The sequence below is a fragment of the Pygocentrus nattereri genome, chromosome 27 (genome assembly GCF_015220715.1).
Source record: "Pygocentrus nattereri isolate fPygNat1 chromosome 27, fPygNat1.pri, whole genome shotgun sequence".
Taxonomy (NCBI): Eukaryota; Metazoa; Chordata; class Actinopteri; order Characiformes; family Serrasalmidae; genus Pygocentrus; species Pygocentrus nattereri.
The window spans coordinates 5297584-5320598 of NC_051237.1; the positions used below are offsets into that span (position 1 = coordinate 5297584).

At 40.6% G+C, this 23015-nt stretch overlaps 1 protein-coding gene across 3 annotated transcripts in view; it reads left to right on the forward strand.

Moving 5' to 3' along the window:
• Positions 1 to 23015, forward strand: part of znf704 (zinc finger protein 704) — a 30327-nt gene that overhangs the window by 1588 nt on the left and 5724 nt on the right. For 2 of the 3 annotated variants that reach the window (XM_017693787.2, XM_017693796.2), the window contains exons 2-6: positions 2420 to 2652; positions 18751 to 18854; positions 19275 to 19516; positions 21213 to 21313; positions 22461 to 22725. In XM_017693787.2, coding sequence (XP_017549276.1) covers positions 2420 to 2652; positions 18751 to 18854; positions 19275 to 19516; positions 21213 to 21313; positions 22461 to 22725 — 945 coding nt within the window. The remainder of the gene's footprint in view (positions 1 to 2419; positions 2653 to 18750; positions 18855 to 19274; positions 19517 to 21212; positions 21314 to 22460; positions 22726 to 23015) is intronic. The other variant, XM_017693805.2, reaches the window with a different exon arrangement.

The window sequence follows — 23015 nt, forward strand, 5'->3', positions numbered from 1 at the left end:
TATTTGACAGAATTACATATTTTGTGTTTGTTTTATTTGTCCAGGGAGTAGTCTAAAGCATCCTGCCAAACGTTATCATTGATTAAAGGTGTTTTAGTCCAGACATGTTTGCCATTTTGTACCAAACAAGATACTGTGGTCTCCACTCTCCAATGAAAACATTAAGCGCTTATTTCAGACCTGAGTAGAGGAGCTGCAGCTTATTTAGACTTGTTTTTAGAAGTGTTTTTTCGTCCTATAGCTCAGGAGCAAAAAAGTTGTACTATAAGAAGGGAGGAGGTGGTAGAGGATTTGAAGCTCAGGAGAGGGAAAGCATCCCTGAGCAGCTGCCGTTGTGAGCTGGTGAAATGAAGTGCTTCAAACGGACGACTATTCTAAATCTGTGACCCTGGCAGGGAGCCTGGAATCCTAAATGAGCCCTGTTCAGCTTGAGGGAATGCCACTTGTTGACTTGTTTTGCAGGGAGGGGCTTTAAGTTGAGTGCAGATACTTGTGAGCCCTGAAGACAAAGGCCGGCTGTTTTGTACCTCCCATTTTTGTTTCTGTGGTTTAGAGTCTTTAATGGGTTGAAGGGTAGCTTTTGCTGATGATAGTAATCTGTAATCTGTTAGTTCTGGGCTGGTATTTACAAAGCAGTCATGAGTTAAAGCATTGAGCTCAGGTCAGATTTCTCTGTACTTATTCTGGTTGTAGACACACAAACTCCTACTACCTAAATGCTTGGTGAATACAGACTATGAAAGCTATCCACATGGTGTGGGCTCAGCATAGATTTGACCATAATGGATAGGTGATATTACCAGTACAGACATGAAGTGGAGATGCTGCTGGTGTTTACTATGATCACTTAAGTGCCTTTTAAAGGCAGATTATCTATAGATGTAACTTGTCATTGGCTTGACTGGAAAGGATAAATAAACATGCAGTTACTAGTCTTAAGTGCTTCTTTGTTAGATGAGACCAAAGCAGTAGCAGAAAACAGAGTGGTGAATAATCAATGTTGTCATTGTTGCCCCAGTGAAGCATACTAAAATGGCCCTGCATGCGAACCACTGTACAGTAATTCATGTAGGTAGTCCACAGACAGGGAGACGTTGTTCTTTTGTTTGATCTAATAAAATAATGGATCATTCATCTTCATACATCTTGTTTTCACATCCAATTAATGCTATAGAACTAAGACATGCTTAATTTGATTAAGGATGTCTGTGCACATTGGATTATGATTTGCTTGACTGACGCAATTGAATTATGACCCATGAGCCTATTTGACCATTTTAGAGTGTGCGCAACAGTGGGTGTTAACGCTGCAGTTGTTACAAACACATGCCTAAAGGAAGGAATTGTTTTTGTCTGTCAGTCAAAGAGAGCGAGGCAATGAGAGAGAGCTAGACTAAGGATGAGAGAGAGAGAGAGAGACTAATGCGTTAATTTTAAATGTAAACTTGTGAAATCGACTTGCTGATTTTTGCTGTTGGAAAGCTGTTTCACAGCACAAACTGCTTTGACAGTTCTAGCTTAATCTGTTGAAAAAGAATAACCAGAACCGTCTTCTTTCGTGTCTTACCTTGGTGAAATATTATACTTACTCACGGGGAGGTGAATGGTGGTTTATTTAAATTAAACATTGGAACATAGAGTATGATGTTTCTTAATGGCAAAATAAATCTTTTTGAGTAACTGAAGTCTTGTATATTACTTTTGCCTTTTCTTAGGTGAAAGAGTTATTTAAGCAGGTACTTTCTACTGAGCTCTCCTTGTGCCTTTATCTTCAAATCATAATGTGTGATGAACTGGGTGATGCTCATGTTAATGGGAGATAATGATCTGAATGGTGTATTTTTTACTGCAAGTGCATTTGTGCATCTTTTTTGCATGCTTTCTCTGTGTGAACAATGAGTTTAGTCACAGTGTAGTAGAAACATGTATGGCTGCTGTGCAGAGCAGGAGTAAGAAAAGAATGGCAAGCTCATTTATGCATAAGTGTGGCTGTGAATGGCTTTTGTGCAATGAGGAAAACAGTGGTGAAAAGGATTTAATTTTCTTTGTTAACAGTGCAAAAATCTGCACAGATCCTGTTCTGCACTGCTCCTCTTTACTACACAAGTAGGTCTGCCAACTGGGGGAGGAAACATCTTGATCCATTTTGTTGCTCCAGTGTAAGCATTGATGCAAGTATTAAACACTAACAGCTCAATAACACAGAATCTGCTGGTGTGCATCTTTGTTACTCTCTCATTTACAAACAAACACACTGCAGTAGGCGTTTGTATTATGACTAGCCAGCAAGGTAAACAAGACTGTAGTCCCAGGCATTGCATTCAGGGGTGAAAGTGTGTATGAGGGGAAAAGGAGTGCTGTTGCATGGGTGGAAGATATTTTCCTCCACTCAGCGGGCTGTGTCTGTGTTTTCCATTAGCAGAGCTCCTGTAACGGCGGTGAGCGGGATGGGCAAGCACAGAGCCAGAATGGTGTTGTGCAGAAGGGAGAGGTCACATTGCCCAGCCCAGAGGGGGGAGAGGATCCTCGGGTGCTGGAGCATAAACGGACAGGCCGGGCACTGGACCAAGAGAAGGACCACACCCGCTCCGTCTCTCTGCTGGAGCAGAAACGCAAGGTGGTCTCCTCCAGCATTGACGTGCCCCATGCCAGGTAGGATTGCACTGTAGAAGCAGCGCCCCTCACTGGCAGCAATAGAATGTGTAAAAGAAAAACCAATACATGATTGTGAGTGGTGTTGGGTTACTTTTCTCTCGTTCTTCTGTGCACTGTGTATACCCTGATTGAAGAGAGTTGAACAAAAATACTAGTGATCACTTTTTATCACTATTAATTTAGTTAATTTTTTTACAACTTTTATATTTGACAGAAACCGCTATTCTTAATTAACTTAATCACATTTAACATATTGTAATCGTAACATTACATAGTTTATGTAAAGTTTATGTTGTTTCATCACATAAGCAGTTTATTGGGTTCATTGGGAAAGCTATATGTTCATATAGATACACATTCAAACACCAGTGGTTTGAAAAAAGATATAAAAAAAGGATAAGGGGAAAAAAGAAAACAACATAAATGCATTTTTGCATAAGTTTATTTATAACTTGGGTGTTATCTAAGCATGCCTAATGTTTTTGCTTATAAATATTTATTACTTTGTTATAAGTGTCAGTTTCATTAAGGAGTATTGATTGCATCAGAGCTGTTATAGCATTTAACAAGTGCTATTATTATTGAGAGTTGTTTATATTTCTGCACACTTACAGCAAGCATGAATGTCCATCAACTGCTTTGAACCTATGCCTAATTTTCAGATGCTTCTTAAAGTGGCTTTCTGTTGTTCTTTGTAAATGAAAAGACATATTTGTAGACATTTTTAGTACAGAAATGACATTCAGTGCAGCATGTAGACAGAATCTATGATACAACAGGTACCCAGAATGTACATATGTCAACTTGCACACTTGCTCTAATGGCTATATATATTTTTCTGAAGGTCCCGTAAGATTTTATGCATAATCTAATCATTATAATATTGTAAACTGAATTCAAACATTACATAAGAGTCAGCTACCAAGAAGTATTACTATAGCTGAAGTTGTGTCTAAACACTTTTCAAAAGTATGGCCTACCATCATAACTGATTTGTCACTGTTGACACTGTGGTGTTTATATTTTCTAAAGCTGGAATTAGATTGGTGAAGGAGTGAACTTTGAGGCTCAGATGCTCCCTATAAACAACGGTGATAAACTTTGGAAGGAAAATTGTTAGGCCTATTTGCTGTTAAATGTTACATAAAGGGCTTCTAAGAAAAAAAAATCTGCAGACAGAAAATTAAATGTCACATGTTTGACATGTGGCAGAAAGCCATTGGAAAGGCCTAGGCCTGTATCACGGTTTAGTTGTGGTTTATGAGGTGCACCGTATGTGCAGTAAAAGCGCAATGTTGATCTTCAGAGGTTTAGTGATCCACATTCTAGCTGTTGTTTTGCTCACTTTGGCGGCGTTGATAAAACAGAGAGATCATTATTAGTCATACATTTAACATTTATTTCTCACATCTGTGCAAATGTTCAGGTGTTATGTAAGTTGGTGGCCATTTGAATTTTTAGATTGCGCTTTCATTTTCTTGTTGATATAAATGTTGATATGTTCTGTGGGGTTAAATACAATTATTACTTTAGTCAACAAATATTAATTTGTCGTTGAATAATTGATCTCCTCACACAATACCTTTTCTGTTTTCCATTGTGGAGACAAACTGTCATTTAAGAATGTAGTTATTTAACAATATTTTATTTTATGCAGGCATGTTTACTGCATATATACCAGCACAAAGTTAAATGTCCTTATCTGTGATGTACCATTGAAACCTCATGAATGCATATTAGCAAACATACTCAACCATTTTCATTTTGCATCTGGAAATGACAGTGAATCATCCACCTAGTTGCTCACTTTTCTGGGGAACCAGATTTCACCAGTGAAGAGCTGAATTTGGGTAGAGAGCAGAAATCTCTAAAATACTTGAACAGAAGCTGTTGTAGTCTTTCAGACATGGTTTTAGATGGATTACAGTACCATATTCCAACTGTTATTCCACATGGGTTATTGTGGCTTTCTTCTGGCAGGAGGCATCAGGCAAACACAGAATGAGTAGTAGATACTGTTTTTTTTTCTTATTTTATGTTTATGTTATGTTTATGTTATGTTTTCCGGTTTCTTTCAGTTTTTGAAGAGGTGGAACTACTAGAAGGCATAGTAATACTGTTATGCTTCTAAAACCCCAATGTGTATTTTATTGAGTTTCAGGTCTTAACATAGATCGTAATCAAGGTATGGGCCTAAAGCCCTGGAAAGCGCCTGAAATTGTATTGTTTATGTGAAATTACATTAACATGCGGACCTTTAATTCTTGAATGATGACATGTCCCATGATAAACTGAAGGATTAGATGTAAGTTTAGTTCAGAAGCTCAGATGCAAGTCTGACCTAAGGAGTAATCTTAGAAGTGGATGACAATGTTATTAACCTGAAGTGGTGATCCATTCTTTTAAAACTAATATTGTGTTTATTTTTTGGGAGAAAGACTAGAATTTAGAGAGCATAGCAATTACAATGTTGGAGGCTGAGAACTTGGACCTTGAGGAATTTAAGTGCACTTTGCCCTCTCAGATTGTGATTGAAAAGAATTGGCCACACACCCTTGAGCTTGTGATTGCATGCCAGTCAATGGTAACCTAGATACAGAAGCATTTTAAGATCAGTGAATTGCAGTGCATAGCACTTCAGTAACTGTAAAATGGAGAAACAGTGTGGACTGGTGGAAGGCTGAAGGTCTGCGGGACTGGGAGAAGGTGGAGGTGCACATTTCACTCACTTGTCAGCTGTTTTGGTTCTCATTATTGAGCTGAATAGCTTTGCTCATCATATTTGTTTACACTAATTCAGCATAAACATTCTGACAGACCTTGCAAAAAGAAATCAATAAAAAATGTGATGACTGATCTATTTTCCCTTTCACTGCCTTCCTTAGAGAGATAATGTTATGAAAAGGTTTTTTTACTTGCTACATCTTAGAGTTTGAAAGTGGTCGCACTTGAGGTTTACTGTTCCTGTTTGCATGGCCTGCATTGCTTTGGGCTAATCAGCCCAGGGCTCTCTGTATCTGCAGATACAATTGTGCTTCCTTTGGAACAGATGTGGGCCTTTGCTGTTCTTTTCATGCTTATGTATTTTCCCCATAGCAGGAAATGACCAATTGTAACACGAGTTGGCGATCCGAATTGTGGCATTGGTGTTCTGAAAATTTGATGAATAGCCTTCAGACAACTAATTGCAACCTGAGGAAGTAAAGCTTGGTTTAGGGGAAGTACCGAAAACACTCTGCTTGTTATGGAGAACTAAAAACAACAGCAGGCTCTCAACAGATTCAGTGCCTCACCAAAAGTCTTTAGTCAGCTGTGCTCAATTAAACATTTCACTTGCTTTAACTTATTCTACTTTGGAATAAGTTAAAGCAAGTGAGTTTAGCTTTGCTGACCCAAAGTTAACTTAAAACATGAACTTAACTGAGTCTGTACAACAAGCAGTAATTGCTTGGCGCTCTTCCAAAGCATGCCTCATAGAGTGCATTATCAGAGGTATTCTAGATTTCCCCAAAAAACCCCTCGCTAAGCCTGCTGTTTAGCAGCACTGTGTTGAGCTCAGGAAATGAATAGAAGCAAAACACTGGGTTTCATGCGACCTTTCAGACAGGCATATGACCAGCAGTAATGGTGATGCCTTTATTTCTCTCCTCTTTTACGATTAGTTTTTTTCCTTCTTTTTTCTCTTTTAGTACAACAGTGGGGCAGAGAAATGAGAGGCTTAGATTGAAAATTGTTGTTTCTCAGAAGAACAGCCCAGTGTCTGGTAAAATAAAATAATTTCCCTCCAAAAGGGACTGTGCTTGGAGTACGGCTTTAGAAGCCATGTGATTAGCATCTGAAAAGCACCTCTCTCTCTCTCTAAAGCCTGGGCTTCTAAGATGCTGGACATATTCCAGCTCACCCACAACAAACTTCTCTCAGCAGCCTACTCTTATCTATCAGATTGGCTACAAGCAGAAAACTGGTAGAATACAATTTAGACATCAAACTGAATCTCTTGGTGGTTGGCTGTGACATTTGCTGGACAACCAGTATTATAATAGTACATTTTTACACATAGTATACATTAAATATGATATGTAAATATGTAAGACCTGGGCTGCCAGTAGGTCAGTATAAGTTTTCTACTTTTATATTTTTATAATAAGAATAACTTATAACTATATATAAATATATATTAAATTTTAGTCCATAGTATAATAAGACTTAGGACATAATAGATGTGAGATTGTAAATATTACATGTGTTTTTTTTAAACAAAATAGCCTCAAATGACATGATCTGAAGATATTTTTGATAATCACGTTGATTTTGTTTAATTATATTTGTTACTTTCTTCTTAGTATTTTTGGATGTTTTCACACTTGCCACCCATATATGAGTCCGCACCCAGAAACGATTCTGGGCTTGTTTGGGGAGGGACTCATTGCTGCTGATTTGCTTTCACACGCAAGAATTCCATCCAAACTCTGGATCAGTTGTGCAATTCCATATGTCACTTTTCTGCATGCAGGTTTGCATAATGGTAGACAGTGGTTTCATCTGTTTGCTGCTATTGTTGTCCAAGCTGCAAACAGTCAAGTGGCAAAAAACAGTGCTTTCCCCGTCATCATGAAACTTGAAAAGGGAAGTAACTCTGAAAGATGAAGCATTCACATTACAAAAAAAACGAATCGCACAACTCTACTTGTGCCGGGAGCGGATAGCTTTCACATGCACAGCGGACCACACCAGAGTTCGCTGGAGTTTTTCAGGAGGACCAGATATAACTCTAGTGTAAAATTGCCCTTAATATGTTGAAAGATATTCTTAGTTTCATTGTTATGTAGAAACAGTGTTGCTAATCACATAAATTAAATGGCCTAAAAACCAAGGCCAAAAAAACATCCATGAACATTTTATTTCATCACTGAGCAAAACAATAGCTAATTTTCCATTGGAGGTTGTGTGTAACTTTTGGAAATTTGGCCATACTAAACTACACTGGCACTGCAGTTTAGTCCAAGACTAGGCTTTATCCATGTCTGGGAAACTAAAGTGTTCAGCTTTGTAAACTTTTGATTGTCTTGCAGCTTGGTCATGTAGCTACATAATTTCAGAAATCTAAATGTAAATGCCCTGGAATTGCGCTATCAGCTGCAGTTTCACTAAATCACATTCTGTGTTCAGTGTTTCAAACACAGCCTCGCAATATTAATGCACTTTACTAAGATTTGAAGGTGCTAATTAATTGCATTTGGTAAGTGTGCATTATGTTATGTTGAAGAAATAATCATAATGACTCCGTCAGAAAGGGGCTGGCAATAATGTACCTAATCTTTGGTGTTTCACTTCAAATAAAAACAGTAAATATAAATATTATTAAATTATTATTAGATTATTATTAGAATTATTATAATATGCTAAATTGTCTCACCTTGCCTGTACTGCTTGGTCACTGAGAAGGACTAACACAGACTGAGCTCGGGTTATGACAAAGTCAGGCTGGCTTGACATATGTCATGATGTCTAGCTGCTCAAGTGTAGCCTCTTAAAACAAAAACTGCATACCGCTTTCAAAGTTTCTAATTATACCTATTGATTTTGACAGTATAGTTGGCGACACAAATTATTGATCTTTGTCAAGCTGACAGCCTTTATTAATTAAAATGGAGATGTACCAATTAAGTTTCATGCATGTGGCTGTCATAATTGTCCTGAGTTTAATTTGGGTAGCTCTCATCAGTTTTTATCACAGTTTAGCAGGATGAGAATGGAGAGGGCTCCAGGAAAAGAATGTGACAGTAAGATATGCAGGATGCAGAAGGAGGGAGCAGGAGAACAAGAGGGCATTTGCAGTCCCTCTGAAGTTTTGAAGATTAGGCTGAGTAAACAGTTCACATTTTACCAGAACAGTGTTGTATGTCTATATTGTACCTAGTAACTTAGTCAAACCCACAGCCAGCTAAACACTAGTTACACTCTGAGTACTGGACCTGCTTTTGCCAGCTGCATAACTATTTTCATAAGGAACAGCAAAAAGAGTGCAATAAATTGCAGACAATTTAAAAAACATTTATTATTGTATACCTATTACAGTCTCTCAAAGTGAAAGAAAGTCATGTAACAACTATACTTCATCTTCACTAATGATATTTTGCAAAGCATTCATATAGGATAAGGATTATCAAAGTTGTTCAGGTAGTACGATCACTGTCATATTCAGGGATCAGTACTCCTCTTTTTGTACATAGAGCCAAAATGAACATGTACTAAATATACACTGCATGATTTTCAAACATCGCAAGTTTTATGTGTTTAATTTATCCCTCTGTGATTGAGTTATGCTGTTCCATAACTCAAACGTTGATGTTAGTATGTACTAGTGGCATTACGGAGGACCACTTTCAGGATATCTTGTATAGATTGCAAGGTTTCTTGAACATATGAAAAGGTTAAAACTATAAACAACTTACTGTAACTGAATTTATAGATAGTTAATGTGATGTTGGAAGAATGCATACCAGAAAGACACATGTATCAAATGCAGCACAGCAGCCTTTGTACACAGATCTCATTATATTTCTGTACTCAGGGGCTGGGAATGGTTAGTCCAGAGGATTCAGCACTAACCTCTCAGTATCACTTGTTTTTACAATTTTTATATCCTCTATTTTTGACGGTTGCAACAGCATGCAGACATGTTTCCTGTGTATAGCTGAAGTGACAGTGACAAAAGTGGCTTGCTATTTGTGTCGAAATCACATTTCTCTGCTGCTCAGGGTCAGCACTCTCAGTGAGAGTTTTTGGCTGTATTTGCATAGGGATTGTGTTTATGTTTTGGTGCGTGAAATGTTCTTGACTTTCATGAACAAGTATTCCAGGTTGTTGTTTTGCAAAATATGTGAAGTGACAAGAATTGCATGAGCAGGGCAATTACTCCCAACAAAGATTTTCATGAAAGATATTTTTGAAAAAGGTTAGGTTTGTTTCTCTAGAGGGTCTGTATGTACAAAGGCATATACAGATATATTTATATAAGCAGTAATGGTCAGTGAGAGGGAATGATTGAATGGGTAGACACCCCACTGGGATTTATGATGCATGATGTTTCCATTGTAGGGAATGGCAGTCCTCCCTAGCTTAAACTATGTGTATTGATTTTTGTTTCTGTGGAGTAAAAAGCTTTTGTTGAACTTGAATTTGTTTTGCTTAGACAGTGAAGAAAAGAAATCAGGTGGTGGCAGCAGAAGTCAGCTGCATTCTGATTTCAAGTTAAATTAGTAAAGCAATTTTTTGTGCTTTCAAAGTTCTATATCATTAATCTATAGGGGTCTATAAGGAAAATAGTAAATATCAGTGTGAATTGAACAATTTAAGGTAGATATCATTTTAATTTTTAAGGGAGTAATTTTGTGTGTTTGGTAAGGGCTCCTCACTTTCTAGTGCAAGTTCCAGCAGACCTTTTTTCCTACCATCCTCACCTCCCAGTGTCATTGACCTGCCCTGATTGTCCTTAGCCAGTTGAACTCTGATATTCCAGATCTCCTCTCCAAGTCAGTGAAGGGGAATGCAGAGGCTAAAGACACATTAAGGTGTGGGTTAAAGTGTTTTTCCGTCCACCGCTCACCCGCTGAGCTGTGTATTATCACACTTCTGCTGATTCTCTTGTTTTTGCAGCCTGAGAGCAGCTTGAGAGGGGAAATGCTCAATGCGTTGGAGCACTTTTTCTGCGGGCTGTTTTTGTGGTGGTGACAGCTGGTACAGTCTCCCCTCTACCCCCACTTTAGGGGACGTATGGGACACCTTGTGTTTTTCTTCTACACAGAATGTGGAGTCTTCTCTGAGCTGCCTGTGGCTGAAGCTTCTCACTGAAGTAAACAATAGAGCAGTCACGTGGAGAGCAGCAGCAGCATCTGTGAAGAGAGGGGGCTGTGGCTCTCATACACACACTGAACTTTGCTCTGCTTGGAAGGGCTGCTGTGTACAGTCTGCCAGACCAGTGAGTTGCCTCCAGTCTGTGTGGAGGGCAGTTTGCATTTTGATAACATCTGTGTGATGGAGCTATGAGAATTTGCCATTTTCGCATTAGTTCAGTTCAGTTCAGAATACTTTATTAGTCCCAAAAATGGCAATTCATTCGCAACCTTCTCCTTAATACACGCAAATGTACATATATACACACACATACATACTTTTTAAATAAATAAATGTGTGGAGTTTGCATGTTCTCCCCTTGTCTGCGTGGGTTTCCTCCGGGTTCTCCGGTTTCCTCCCACAGTCCAAAGACATGCAGTCAGGCCTATTGGACTTGCTGAATTGCCCATATGTGTGAGTGTGTGAGTGACTGTCTGTGTCTGTCTGTCTGCCCTGCGATGGACTGGCGACCTGTACAGGGTGTATCCCACCTTCACCCAATGACCGCTGGGATAGGCTCCAGCACCCCCCCGCGGCCCTGACAGAGAAGCGGCTTAGAAAATGGATGGATGAATAACCTTTACAATATGTCAGACACCAAATCCACATACATAGATAAATACATAAATAAATAAATGCACATAGACAACAAATATAACAATCATTTGAAAAGACTATTATCTGCATTTAATAGCTTGATAGCAGAAGGAATAAAAGACTTGGAATAGCGATTTCTTCTACTGAAGAGTGTAATATAACACCGACCTGACGGCATTACAGTGAATTCACTGGACAGAATATGATCAGATTGAGCATGGTGTGACAGCAATCACCGGACCACTGACTTGCTCCTCCCTCTTGTTCTGCTATTATTTTTCTTTTTATCCTCCCATTATTTTATCTTCCTTAAGTGCATTATTCTGCTATACTCTTGTGCTTTATGTGCTTAATAACTATGTTGATATGTCACTGTTACCCATGTGCAGGTTTTTGCTTTTTGTACCTTCCCATGCACACATGCTATACCAAATTTTCAGTTTCTCTCTGTAGACCTAAAACTGAAATGCAGTGATTAGTCTGTTTATCCTATACGCCTGTTCAGTTTTACAGTCATTCTGATTTGTTTACACTTATACTAAGTAAACACTATACAAACAGCTATCTCATTTCTGCTCTTAATTACAGTGAGGGAGGTGAGTAGTTATGCTGTGTTACTCTGGTGTTAAAAATGGGCCAACCCCTTAGAGACCAACTGTCCAACTCTGTGCCTTTCTCATTCACTTCTATCACTCGCTGTCTCATAGAGATAGGCAGTATGCTGCGACCATCAAAACAACCCTCGTTTCAGCACTTGGAGACAATGAGAGCTGTACACCCTCTTTTCTCCCTCCCTTCATCTCTCTCTCTCCCTCCCTCCATCTCTCTCTCTCTCTCTCTCTCTCTCTCTCTCTCTCTCTCTCTCTCTCTCTCTCTCTCTCTCTCTCTCTCTCTCTCTCTTGCCCTCTCTTCAGCAGGAAAAAGCCCCTCTAACTCCCTCCTCCTCCCTCTCTCTCGCTCCCTCTCCCTTGCTCACTCCTTTGTCTCCTGGCTCACATGTTTTTCTGCTCTGCAGGAGAGACGTTAGTCCTCCGCTGTGCAGGGCATTGTGTAGTGCCGCTTCTCCCACTCACATTTACATAAGGATGCTGAGGAGGAACACCAGCCTACTGGCTGCACCTTGACCAGCGCGTCTGCTACTGATTACCATCTGTGCAGGCACGAAAGCCATCAGCACCAGTCATTGACAAGTTGTTGTTCCTGTTTTTGTTGTTGATTATGTGGTGCTTTGACTCTGCTTTGCATGTTTTCATTCACTTTCATTTATGTGTAGATGGAGGATCAAGTGATGTGAACAATGTAAATCACAGGGAGCATGCTAGTTATCATTAACTCATGAGGAGGAGTGGCTCCTCTGTCTCACACACGCTGATTCAGTGGGTTTTTTTTACACGTAACACATCAACTCTGTTGAAAACTCAAGCAACTACAGTAGATAAATTTTAGTGTTGGGCTTCTGTTAGCTGTGCTTAGGCATAGAGAGGGAGGAGTGGGTTCCTCTAACGATGGCAAATTAATCATATGTTGATGTCCGCTGGATGGAAACAGAGTTCCTTTGTGGCTGCAATCACAGGCAACTCTTCACCCCTAACGGTCCTCCTGCCATCTTTACTGTGCCCTGAAGGCCTCTTTCTGTAGGCTGTGTGAAGCATTAAGCCCAGCGGAGCTCACCATAACTTCCCTTGCACACTATGTAACCTGTTTTTGCACCCATTGTGGAAGTAAATGTTCAAAGGACAGGATCTTTGCCAGGATCCTCATCCTAAAATGATGTGAATATGATGAAGCCATAATGTAACACCTGCCTACATGCCTCTCCACCTGTCAGCACCATCTGACAAAGGTTGAGTGTGTTTTATGGGGCTCTTTCTACTCCTTACAATGTAGTGGCAAGCGCACCTCTCTTTCTCCATCACAAAGTCTCTCTGGGGATTTAGAGGGACGCTGCGGGGGGATGGGAGTCACATGCAATGTGAGAGGGTTGCAAAAACCAGGCTGTCTTTACAGAGAGGTCAGAAGAACAAGCTTGAAAGACCAAAAGATCAGAGACATAGAGGGTCATAGGAATCGGGTTGTCAGCCTCATCCTCATTTGTGCTGCGACCAGTATAGGAAGAATAAGGCGACGCATCTACCACACATGCTCACATCCGTCACATAAGAACCACGTAAAAGCGAAAAAAAGTCTCTCTGTTCTGTGTACAGTTTGTGTCACTATGTCAGCTTCATTACACAGTGAGTGTGCTTGCCGAAAGGCAGCGGCAGTGGTGGGGGCTCTGACATTGTTGGAGCGGCAGCCACTGTGGTTCTCATAACAGCTCATTCAGCTGCCTTTGTTCACATCAGCGTCTTTTTCTCTCATCACCTCTCTCCCTATCCCTTGTCTCCTCTTTAGCCTGCGTTCACACTGTTAGTGACTTTTTGCCTCTTGTCGCCCAAATCGCTGGTCAGTTATCGCCGGCATTTGATCGACCGTTGGTTGCTATGGTTTCACTGATGACCAGTACAAATCAGATGCATTCCCACTAAAATAAAAATCCTAGAGACATTGCTTGTCTACAGATTTAATCCCTGTATAGTACCTAAAAGTCTGTGCAGTCAGTACATGAAGAAAACAATGTTGGTCAATGTAATTGATGATTCTTTATGATCTATTTGTGGTGAAAGCACCGCCATCCCACCACCTCTAGCAGCAACAAATATCTAGGAACTAAAAGGGGACACACTGTTTCGTACTGGCACAGTGGCACCATCATGCTCATTAACCAATGGCAGTCACCACATCACTTCTAATTTGTATAAAGTTAAACTTTGCTCAGTTTTATCAGGTTGCTCTCTTACTCTGCCCACTTCGTGTTGCCTCCTGGCAGAAGATAACTTTCACTGAAAATGAATGAATTTTGGCCAATTTGTAGTGTCGCTTCACTGCCGGTATAAATGCAGGGTTAGGAGCAAAAGGAGACTGCTAAACCAATCCGTATTCCCACTGCTCAGTTAGCCGGACAGAAACATTCATTGTCTCTGGTTCCCTCACAGAAGCAATTGTGTTGTACTGCGTGGCCCCAGAGCTAGCGTTTTTCCAGTGATCAGGTACTCAGCCAACTGCTGGTCATATCACAGTCAGCTTAGAGCATAGGGAGGGTTCTATGCTGATGCCATTAGTGACACCATTCATGAAAGTCATCACTTTGTCTTATGTTGCAGTGGATAATACACATGGCTAGCTTCCATGCTTGTCTTTCCTTTAAACTATAACAGGCTTTAGGGGTGTATTTGTTTTCCCACATGACTGTAGAACAAATTGTTTACCTACAGAATAACCGGGCATGCTTTTTTTTCGCTCCCTGCAGCAGTTTGATGCCGATATTTTCTTTTGTTCCCTTTAAAGTGTGATCTCACTGTGGGATGTGAGTTCCATTTTGAGTTTGATGTGGGAATCTGTGAGCATAAGCCTTCACTGCACATCTGTTTAACATGGCTTTAGAAATCTCCCTGATTCTGATTATGCTTGGCTCCCTTGCATCAAGAGAAAATTGGTCAGAAGTGTCACAACACAGAATATAGAAGAAAGCAAAAACAGCATGGGGTAGGGGCAGAGCTATAAATAGGGGACAGACAGACATTGTAGAGCTGTGCTGTATTTTGTCTGCCTGCAGATTAGAAAGTAAACAAGGCTATCACATAGTAAAGTGAAATCATTGTTTGACAAAGGCCCTACCTTGGGCTGCAAGCCAGCTTCAGGCCACATGGTACTTCCTTACTAGGGAGTTGCTCCATGCGTATATAGGTTTCTGTGTGTGATTTTGAGAAGGAGGCTGTCTTTGGCAGGCCGCCAGCCACTGGGATTGCGGGGCTGCCTTGAACCTCCTTGTAATGACCGACAGTAACCCTGGGGCCCATGGCTCGGCACAGCCTGTGCAGCCTCTCTCCATCCGCATGTGTGAGGAGAAAGCCTCTGGGGCCAGGCAACTGTTAGTGCCATACAGGGAGGGGAGGGATAGGGTGTGCAATGCATGGCACCAAGAACAAAGAACAGGCATCAGTTAATGCTATGTACATGGACATAGGCTGCAGTAAACATGAGTTTATGGATAATAAATCTACTAATGTTCATTTTAGCCAGACCTGTTAGAGGGGATACCATAAGACTCATAGATTCTCTGGATTAATTAATTAAATAATGCTGAAGCACACGAAAATGTACCACAGAAATAGATTCCATTCCTCATAATCGACTGGGGAGCGCTGTATAGTCCTTTATTATGGTTGAAATTGGAGATGGTTCAGCAAATCTTCCCAGGGGATGGAGACTTGAGATTTGGGGACTGTGAAAGCGAAGAGTTGTTTCTCCATTCATGCTTGGAACACAGTACATAGATGGGGAAACCAGTGTGGATTTTTTTTTACTGAAAATGTAAAGTTGTAATGTTTAACAATAGGGTGTGAATTTTACAAGGGTTGTCTTCTAGCTGCTTTTGGTTTGTATCTCCAGAACCCTGAACTGCATGTTGGAGAGGCAGCAGTGCACATGGTTGAAGGTGAAATAATGGAATTCAGCCTTCTCTAAAGAAACTCTTTGTTCCCCTGCAAGGGCTGGATCTTCTAATCTAACTCATGCATCCACATCCTCTTAAAAGAACCATAAAAAGTGACACTATTTCATAGTACTCAAAAACCCTCTTTATGTACTAATGTCCCTGTTACATTTGAAAGCAGTTCAGCTTTGCCGGGTACTCGTTCTGCAGATCACATGTCTCTGCAAGAATTCTGCTAAGATCCACATTTGTAATAATGGTTAAAATGGTTAAATAGTTTGCTATATTCTAAGCTACATACTTTTGGAAATCAGTGGATCATAATGGAGGTAACAATTGACATTTTTTTTGAAGAGAAATAGTTCTGATTGGGACATGCTTATTCTAAGATGTTATTTTAGGCCACATGCCTTGGTGTGTTGCTGTACTTTTGGTAACAAACTCTCTGTATCTGCCTACACATATTTACTTATTTACCTGTGCAGCCTTAAGTGAATGTATCTGCTTTTCAGAAAAGATAGAATCTTGCATGTTTACCAGAAATTAACATTCATAACAGTTTTTCCTTCATGCATATTTCCTTGTGTAATATATAGATGTTTGAACGTGGGTGGCTGTATGATTACCTGTTACCTGAGTAAAAAGTGCTTGAAGTGGGAGGCTAGAGGGGTCTGATTTATTATCCATTATTCAGGAGGAAATGAGCGTCATAGCCCAGTGACTGTAATAAACGATGGATTGCCAGCCGAAGTCGGCTTCAAAGCTTTCTTCCCTCCTGCTTTCTGCATTTTATCTCAGCTCTTAAGCAGTGCAGGGGAGGAGCAGTGGGTGTGGGGAGGTTGGTTGTGTTGGGTTTTTTTGGGGAATTCCCCTATGCTTGTTAAACTACTTCGTTATTTTTTATTTTGATGAGTGTTCAGTGATGCTGAAACACACTCTAGATATGACTCTGAACAATGGCCAACTGTAATATGCTTTGAGAAGCTTTTTCCTTTGAGGAATGTGGAATTTATTTACAGAAAGTCTAAGTAGCATGAAGTAAATTTCATCACTAAATGAATATACACTGCTGTATTGTGCCTTAAACCTTAAAGATACAGCAGCCTGTCTAGAACAGCTACTGTGGGAGCTGAATGTTGTAATAAATGTGCTGTTTCATAGTGTATGTGGGTGTGAACTTGCATGTATCTTTTTTTTCTCAAACTGTGTCCCAGAGTATACACTTCAGTGGCAATGAAGCAACAAGTAATGGGTGAGTGGTTCAGGAGAGAGGCCAAAGGAACAATACAGAGCAGGGAACACAGTAACCTAATCAGTTGTTGTTGTTGTTATTATTATTGTTTCCCCTCAAGTTAGTGTTGTGTTTGAAATTGGAACCATCTTTCTGGCTCTTTGGCACTTCAGCTGTGGGTTTCTCACAGGGTCATTTACAGACAAAGGTCCAGATGTCTCTGAGATCAGGACTGCCTGGGTGGGGGGGATTGCATTTCACTGGCCGCCAGCATAGCCATTTGTCTTGTGAGTTTGGACAGACTCAAAAAGTTGACACATCTGTCCAGAAATCTGCAGCAGATGTCAGCAGACTGCCTCCCTCTGGCTGGTGGCCATCTCACCCATCTACCTATACACCAAAAACCTCATGCTTAGCCTGCTGCAGATGAGGGTGGCCTTGGGCTGGATTACAGAGCAGGCATGTACCCTCAAGACAGGGTAAATTATACTCATACTTATATGTACCCATGGGCTTTTATTTTAACCCCCTCCTCTCTGTTAGTAGTTTTGATTTGTTCACCTTCTGGGTGTAATAAGATACAGACAATGTCAGTTTTTTTTTTCTCTCATGTTCAGACACGGGTTGATATTGGGCTCAGTTATACTAACTCTTTGTATGTGGCAGCTAAGGGGCCTTGATATCCTTTCAGTACCTCCATGCATTAGACATTCATTTTGCTAGATTTACACTCTGTCTCATTAAAGATGACACTTTGTCTCTTATCAAATGTATCATGTTCAATTGAACATCTCACTTTTTAATTACAGTCTCATAAGTATGGGCCTGTACTGCTATTATGACTTGATAAGGGCACTAATAACAAATGTGATTTGAAGCTTTAAATATCGCTTTTGGTGAGTAGCAATATTTCACATAATAATTATACAGGTTCTAATGTGTTTTTTTAATTTACAGTATTTCACTGCCCTGAAAGTATTAAGGGTGTTAATTAGATGCTGCTCAGGGATGTCTCTGTAGCATTATCTCAAGGTTCTGTCATGCTGCGATGCCTCATTGCGCCTTTCCAAGGTGACCAGGAAGTAGCTGTGTGAGTGGGGTCCTGGGAGAAGTGCTACTGGAAAAGGAGAGTTGCTGTTGATTTATATGAAAGCTGTAATGACATCATTTTCATCATGCAGGGGTCATAAATTAGACTGTCTTTAATGGAGGTTCAGGAGCTTGTTTGTCAGCCGGAGGTCTCTCTCTCCCTCTTATGGGACTGAGATCTGGATCCTTCTCATGCTGGGGCTGCACTATACTCTGATGTGGGCAAGGCTGCTCAGGTGTTCCTCTGAGGTTCCCATGAGGTTCTGCATTTGTGAGAGCTGACAGATGAAGAGATTGATTGCACTCTTCACACATCAGTGCATCCATTCTCCTTCCTTTGATAATAATAATATAGAATTCACCAGTGTGCATTTTTTTAGTGTCCTTCCCTGCATAAATGGCTGGAACAGCTAGCTCAGGCCCTTGTCTTTTGGTTTGTGCTTTGTTTTTTGACATAACCCAACATAAACCCATCCAGCTCAGAAAAATAGTTTGCCTCAAAGATGCCATCTTTTGTCTAGCTTAAAGAAATGTTCCAGGGTTTTGACATTTTGAAGCCACATCATCTATCAATGTAAATGTTACATTTCTGTCTATTGTTCTAACGTTAACATTTCAGAGGTGTCCAGGATGAAGAGTGAAGCTATTGGTGTGGAAGCACACAGCCTCCCTGGTGTAGAGGTTTTATGTCCTGAATAAATGGGCCAGTTAAATATGGTGCAGTAAGGTTTATTCTTTATTTTAACAGGAAATCCGAAGAGGAGGTGGACATGGACAAAGTGACTGCTGCCATGGTGCTGACAAGTTTGTCCACTAGTCCTCTGGTGCGGAGTCCTCCGGTCAAAGTTAGCGGTAAGTGCACTGCACTGGAGTGAATGCTGCTCAGTCGCTTAGCCTTCTCTGCAGAGCCACATCTTACAGCTGCAGCAGCGCGTGGTTTTCACTCAGCAGTTTCCTGTTTTTTTGCTGTCACACAGCCTTGACACTGCAGTGCACTGAAGTTGATCCCCCATCATGATTTAGCTGCTAGGGTTATGTTGTGATAACATTATTCTCTCCTTTAAAGTCAGTTTTGAACCCTGTAAAGTTGCAGCAGTTTGAGTATTGGGTTGCATAATAGTTGCAAAGAAAGACGAGGTAGAGGCAAGAATTTTATAAATGTGTGTGTGTGTGTGTGTGTGTGTGTGTGTGTGTGTGTGTGTGTGTGTGTGTGTGTGTGTGTGTGTGTGTGTGTGTAAATTTGTTCATTTATTTACTGCTGTCTGTCTCCAGAGGGTCTCAATGGCTCCTGGAAGGATGGAGGCTTCACCCCGTCCAGTTACAGCAGCAGTGGCTGCTGGAGCTGGAGTGCTCCGAGTGACCAGTCCAACCCCTCCACGCCTTCCCCTCCTCTGTCAGCCGACAGTTTCAAACCTTTCCGTATGCCCAGCCTCAATGGGCCGCAAGATGACGCTCTGGATGAGCAGGATGGGAGCAGCCTGCTGTTTGATGAACCCATTCCTCGCAAACGCAAGGTGAGCCACTGCCTCTGAACCTGCCCACATTTGATTTGACATCACTTGTGGACTGAGGGAGATAACAGTTTGCATACAACAGCACAAAGGTGGCTATTCAACATGGTGTCACCCTGAGCTGGAACCATCGAAATGCTCATATAATTGTACAAGAGATAAATCCTAGAATGTGTGTGTTTATGTTTATGTGTGTGTGCTGTTTTTGTTTATGCAAGATAGCTCCTACTTCCTCAGTTCAGTGTGTGGTGTGGTGAGTGTGAAAGGTAATTCTCTGACTTATAAATCCATGTTAAAGTAAAGAAGGTGGTGTGAAAGTGTTGAAGCCACAGTGCTAAATCTTGTGTTTGCTTGCTTCTGATGCCATTGTTGTCTGCACTGTGCTCATTATGTTGCTGAATGATTTAGGATGAATGATTTGGGATGTAGCGCAAAGCGGCAGGCTGCACCCACACATACGAAGATGTTTTCTTACAATAGCATAGCGAGAAAGTCGCTCACTCATCCCTTTTCTTTGCTCTTATCTACTTTATCTTTCTGTTCAGCACACTGACAACACGCGGATCCCAGTTTCTGTCATTCTTCCCTCATTTATGGGAATGAATGCCTCTGTTATCTCGAGCACTGTCCAACTTCCTTATCTTGGATGCAGGATTCCAGCACCTCAGCAGTGCTGGTGTTTGTCATCTCCTTGCCACCATTATGCCTCTACCCACAGTCATCTGTCCTGCTTAATTACACTGAAGCTACAGATACAACTGCCTGGGGTTAAAATAAATGATTTTAAAACCTTCCCTGGCAAACATTAAAATGCAGTTGGACTGAATAACGTCTCCTTTGTAAGTGAAAGAACATCATCATGATAAAATCGTGAACAAATGCTGATCCTAAAAGTGATGGACAGTGAGTTAAAAATTGAAAAAAGAGGCAGGGAAAAGTAATACTGAAAATCAAAATGGAAAAAGAACCACTGTTTGAAGTACATGTTAAATCTGTATAAATATCTGAAAGTTTTTTGTTACCCATTAGACCACAAGCGAGTCATATCCTCTGGTCTTTCTTGGCAATAACTGGTAAAGCTAATGGCAGTTAAGAAACAGTCTTATGCAGTGCTGTTTTCTAAGTAAGAAAGCGGAGTGGAGTTTTGTGCTCTTAATTAGATGCTGGTTACTGGCAGGGGAACGTGCAGTGTCCAGAGACGAGAAACGCACACAGCTATGTGTGCCAAACTAGAGCAATGACCTTCTTTTGGAAATTAAATTAGTGCATTGACAAGGTAAACAGGCAGTTGCATGACACACATCATAATAGCGTATGGCTAGGAACTGAGGCATTGGACACTTTATCCTTCTGGCTTTCGACTTGAAAACAATTACTGTGCAGAAGCAATTGCTCCTCAAAGAGAATGCTGTAATTAGTGTGGACAGATTGTGTGAAAAATCACACAGCCCAAAAAGGACCCTTGTATATTGTCACTGTCACTACCAGCCAATTACCAGGTTCTCTGGTCTCGGACAAGGAGCTGAGCAGTCAGCTGTTGTCTGCCGCTCTCTGAAAGGCTTATGGAGGAAGAGTGAGATAAAGTGAATCTTCTCAGCTCTCTGTGTCAGGTCTTTGTTAATCTGTGAGCACGTGGGAGAGGAACTCTATAGCAGAAAGATGGATTATTGGTCTCACTATGTGCCTCTGTCTTGTGCAGAACTCCATGAAAGTGATGTTTAAGTGTCTGTGGAAGAACTGTGGCAAGGTGCTGAGCACCGCGGCAGGAATCCAGAGGCACATTCGAACTGTACATCTCAGGTAAGAGATGCAGGCATTCAGAATGGAAACAGTTGAAACATCCATAGTTAAATGAAAACCATAAGATCACATTAATGCTTGTCCTGCACATTTGTTAGAATTGCTGAAAATATCACAGAACTGCAGTATATCTGTATGCTTACTGTCACTAGCAGCGCAAGTCACACACACACACACACATACACACACACACACATGCTTATACACAGTCAGAGCTGACAGGCTTCATATTGAACTCATGATATCCTTTAGTGAGAGATAAGAAAATCTGTGTATGACTGTAACTCAGTATATTAAACCATGATAGACAGGATTATCCCCAAGGTTATGGTTTTGTGGCTGCGTATAAGGCATTGTTGTTAGACTTAGGGATGCACAGTGATATCAGACTCTTTTTTTTATTGGCACATACTTGCTTTAAAAATTATCGGCATGTGATGTTTGGAGTTGTCCAATATTCCAAACCGATATGTTGTGACAGAATATTTAGTTGGCACTGGCATATTGCCACAATATCAGGATTTGATTAATTTTACTGCATTTGTAAATCTCTACAAATATATGTTACACATCTCTATAATTCTTATACAAGTATAGTCCCAGCTTCTGTGTTTTAGAAATGTTAGTGTATCATCAATATCTGCAGATATGTACATGAAAAATATTTCATATTGGCCTACAGTTTTCATATCAGTGTATTCCTAGTTAGAACACTCTCTGACTGTCTTTACATTGCATAGATATTTTCTACCTGAACGCACCTCAAAAAACTCCACAGGTAATTACAGAACTTGTTATGAATTCGTTCAGGGACAACACTACAATGTACTGTGCTGCACCCCTGCAGGACTTTGACATCTCTCATTCACAGTAATGACAAGTAAAGTAAATCACACCTCCACAGGTTTCAACCATGTTACGACAAATTAGTGAAGGATTTAAGTACTTTGTGTTTCAGCTAGACTCTAAAATATATCGAACACCCGAACAGTTTTCAATATACTGTATTCAATTTATAAAGCTTTAGTGAAATACCTTGTATTCTAAAGCTTTTGATTTTATTTGCATTTTAAGTAGTAGTGCAGCCAATAAATGATCATGCTAATGAGATGCTATAACCTTTCTTCATCCTCCTCCTCCTCCTCAGTCGCAACTGTGACTCCGAGTGCAGTGACGGTGAGGAAGATTTCTACTACACTGAGATTAAGCTGAACACAGACTCAGTGGCTGATGGCCTGAGCAGTCTGTCGCCCGTTTCTCCCTCTGTTGTGTCCCCTTCTCCAGCCACAGAACAGAAACGGGCTGACACCTCCAACGGCATCAATGGAACCAAGAACGAAAGCAGCTCTACCCCACTCAGCCGTTCTGCCCCTAGCGCCCTCTACCTAGTGCACACTGACCACGCTTACCAGGTATGGACATGCAACTCATGCATACAGTCAGGTTGAGCACACTTCAGAAAACCCAGGATGTGTTACTGGATAACTGAATGGTAGCCTTGGAACAAAAATGGAGGTGTGAATGTAGCAGTCATCAGGAATGCCATAAAGAGCAGTTTAACTTAATGTTTAAGCAGCTTATTTTCTATTGGTTATGAAGATTTAAGTAAAACACTCTTCTTTTAATTTTGGTTCATGATGTGTTAGACGTGCTTGGCAAATGAGCCATCTTAAGAGATGTATATTTAAGTAGTATACTGTGA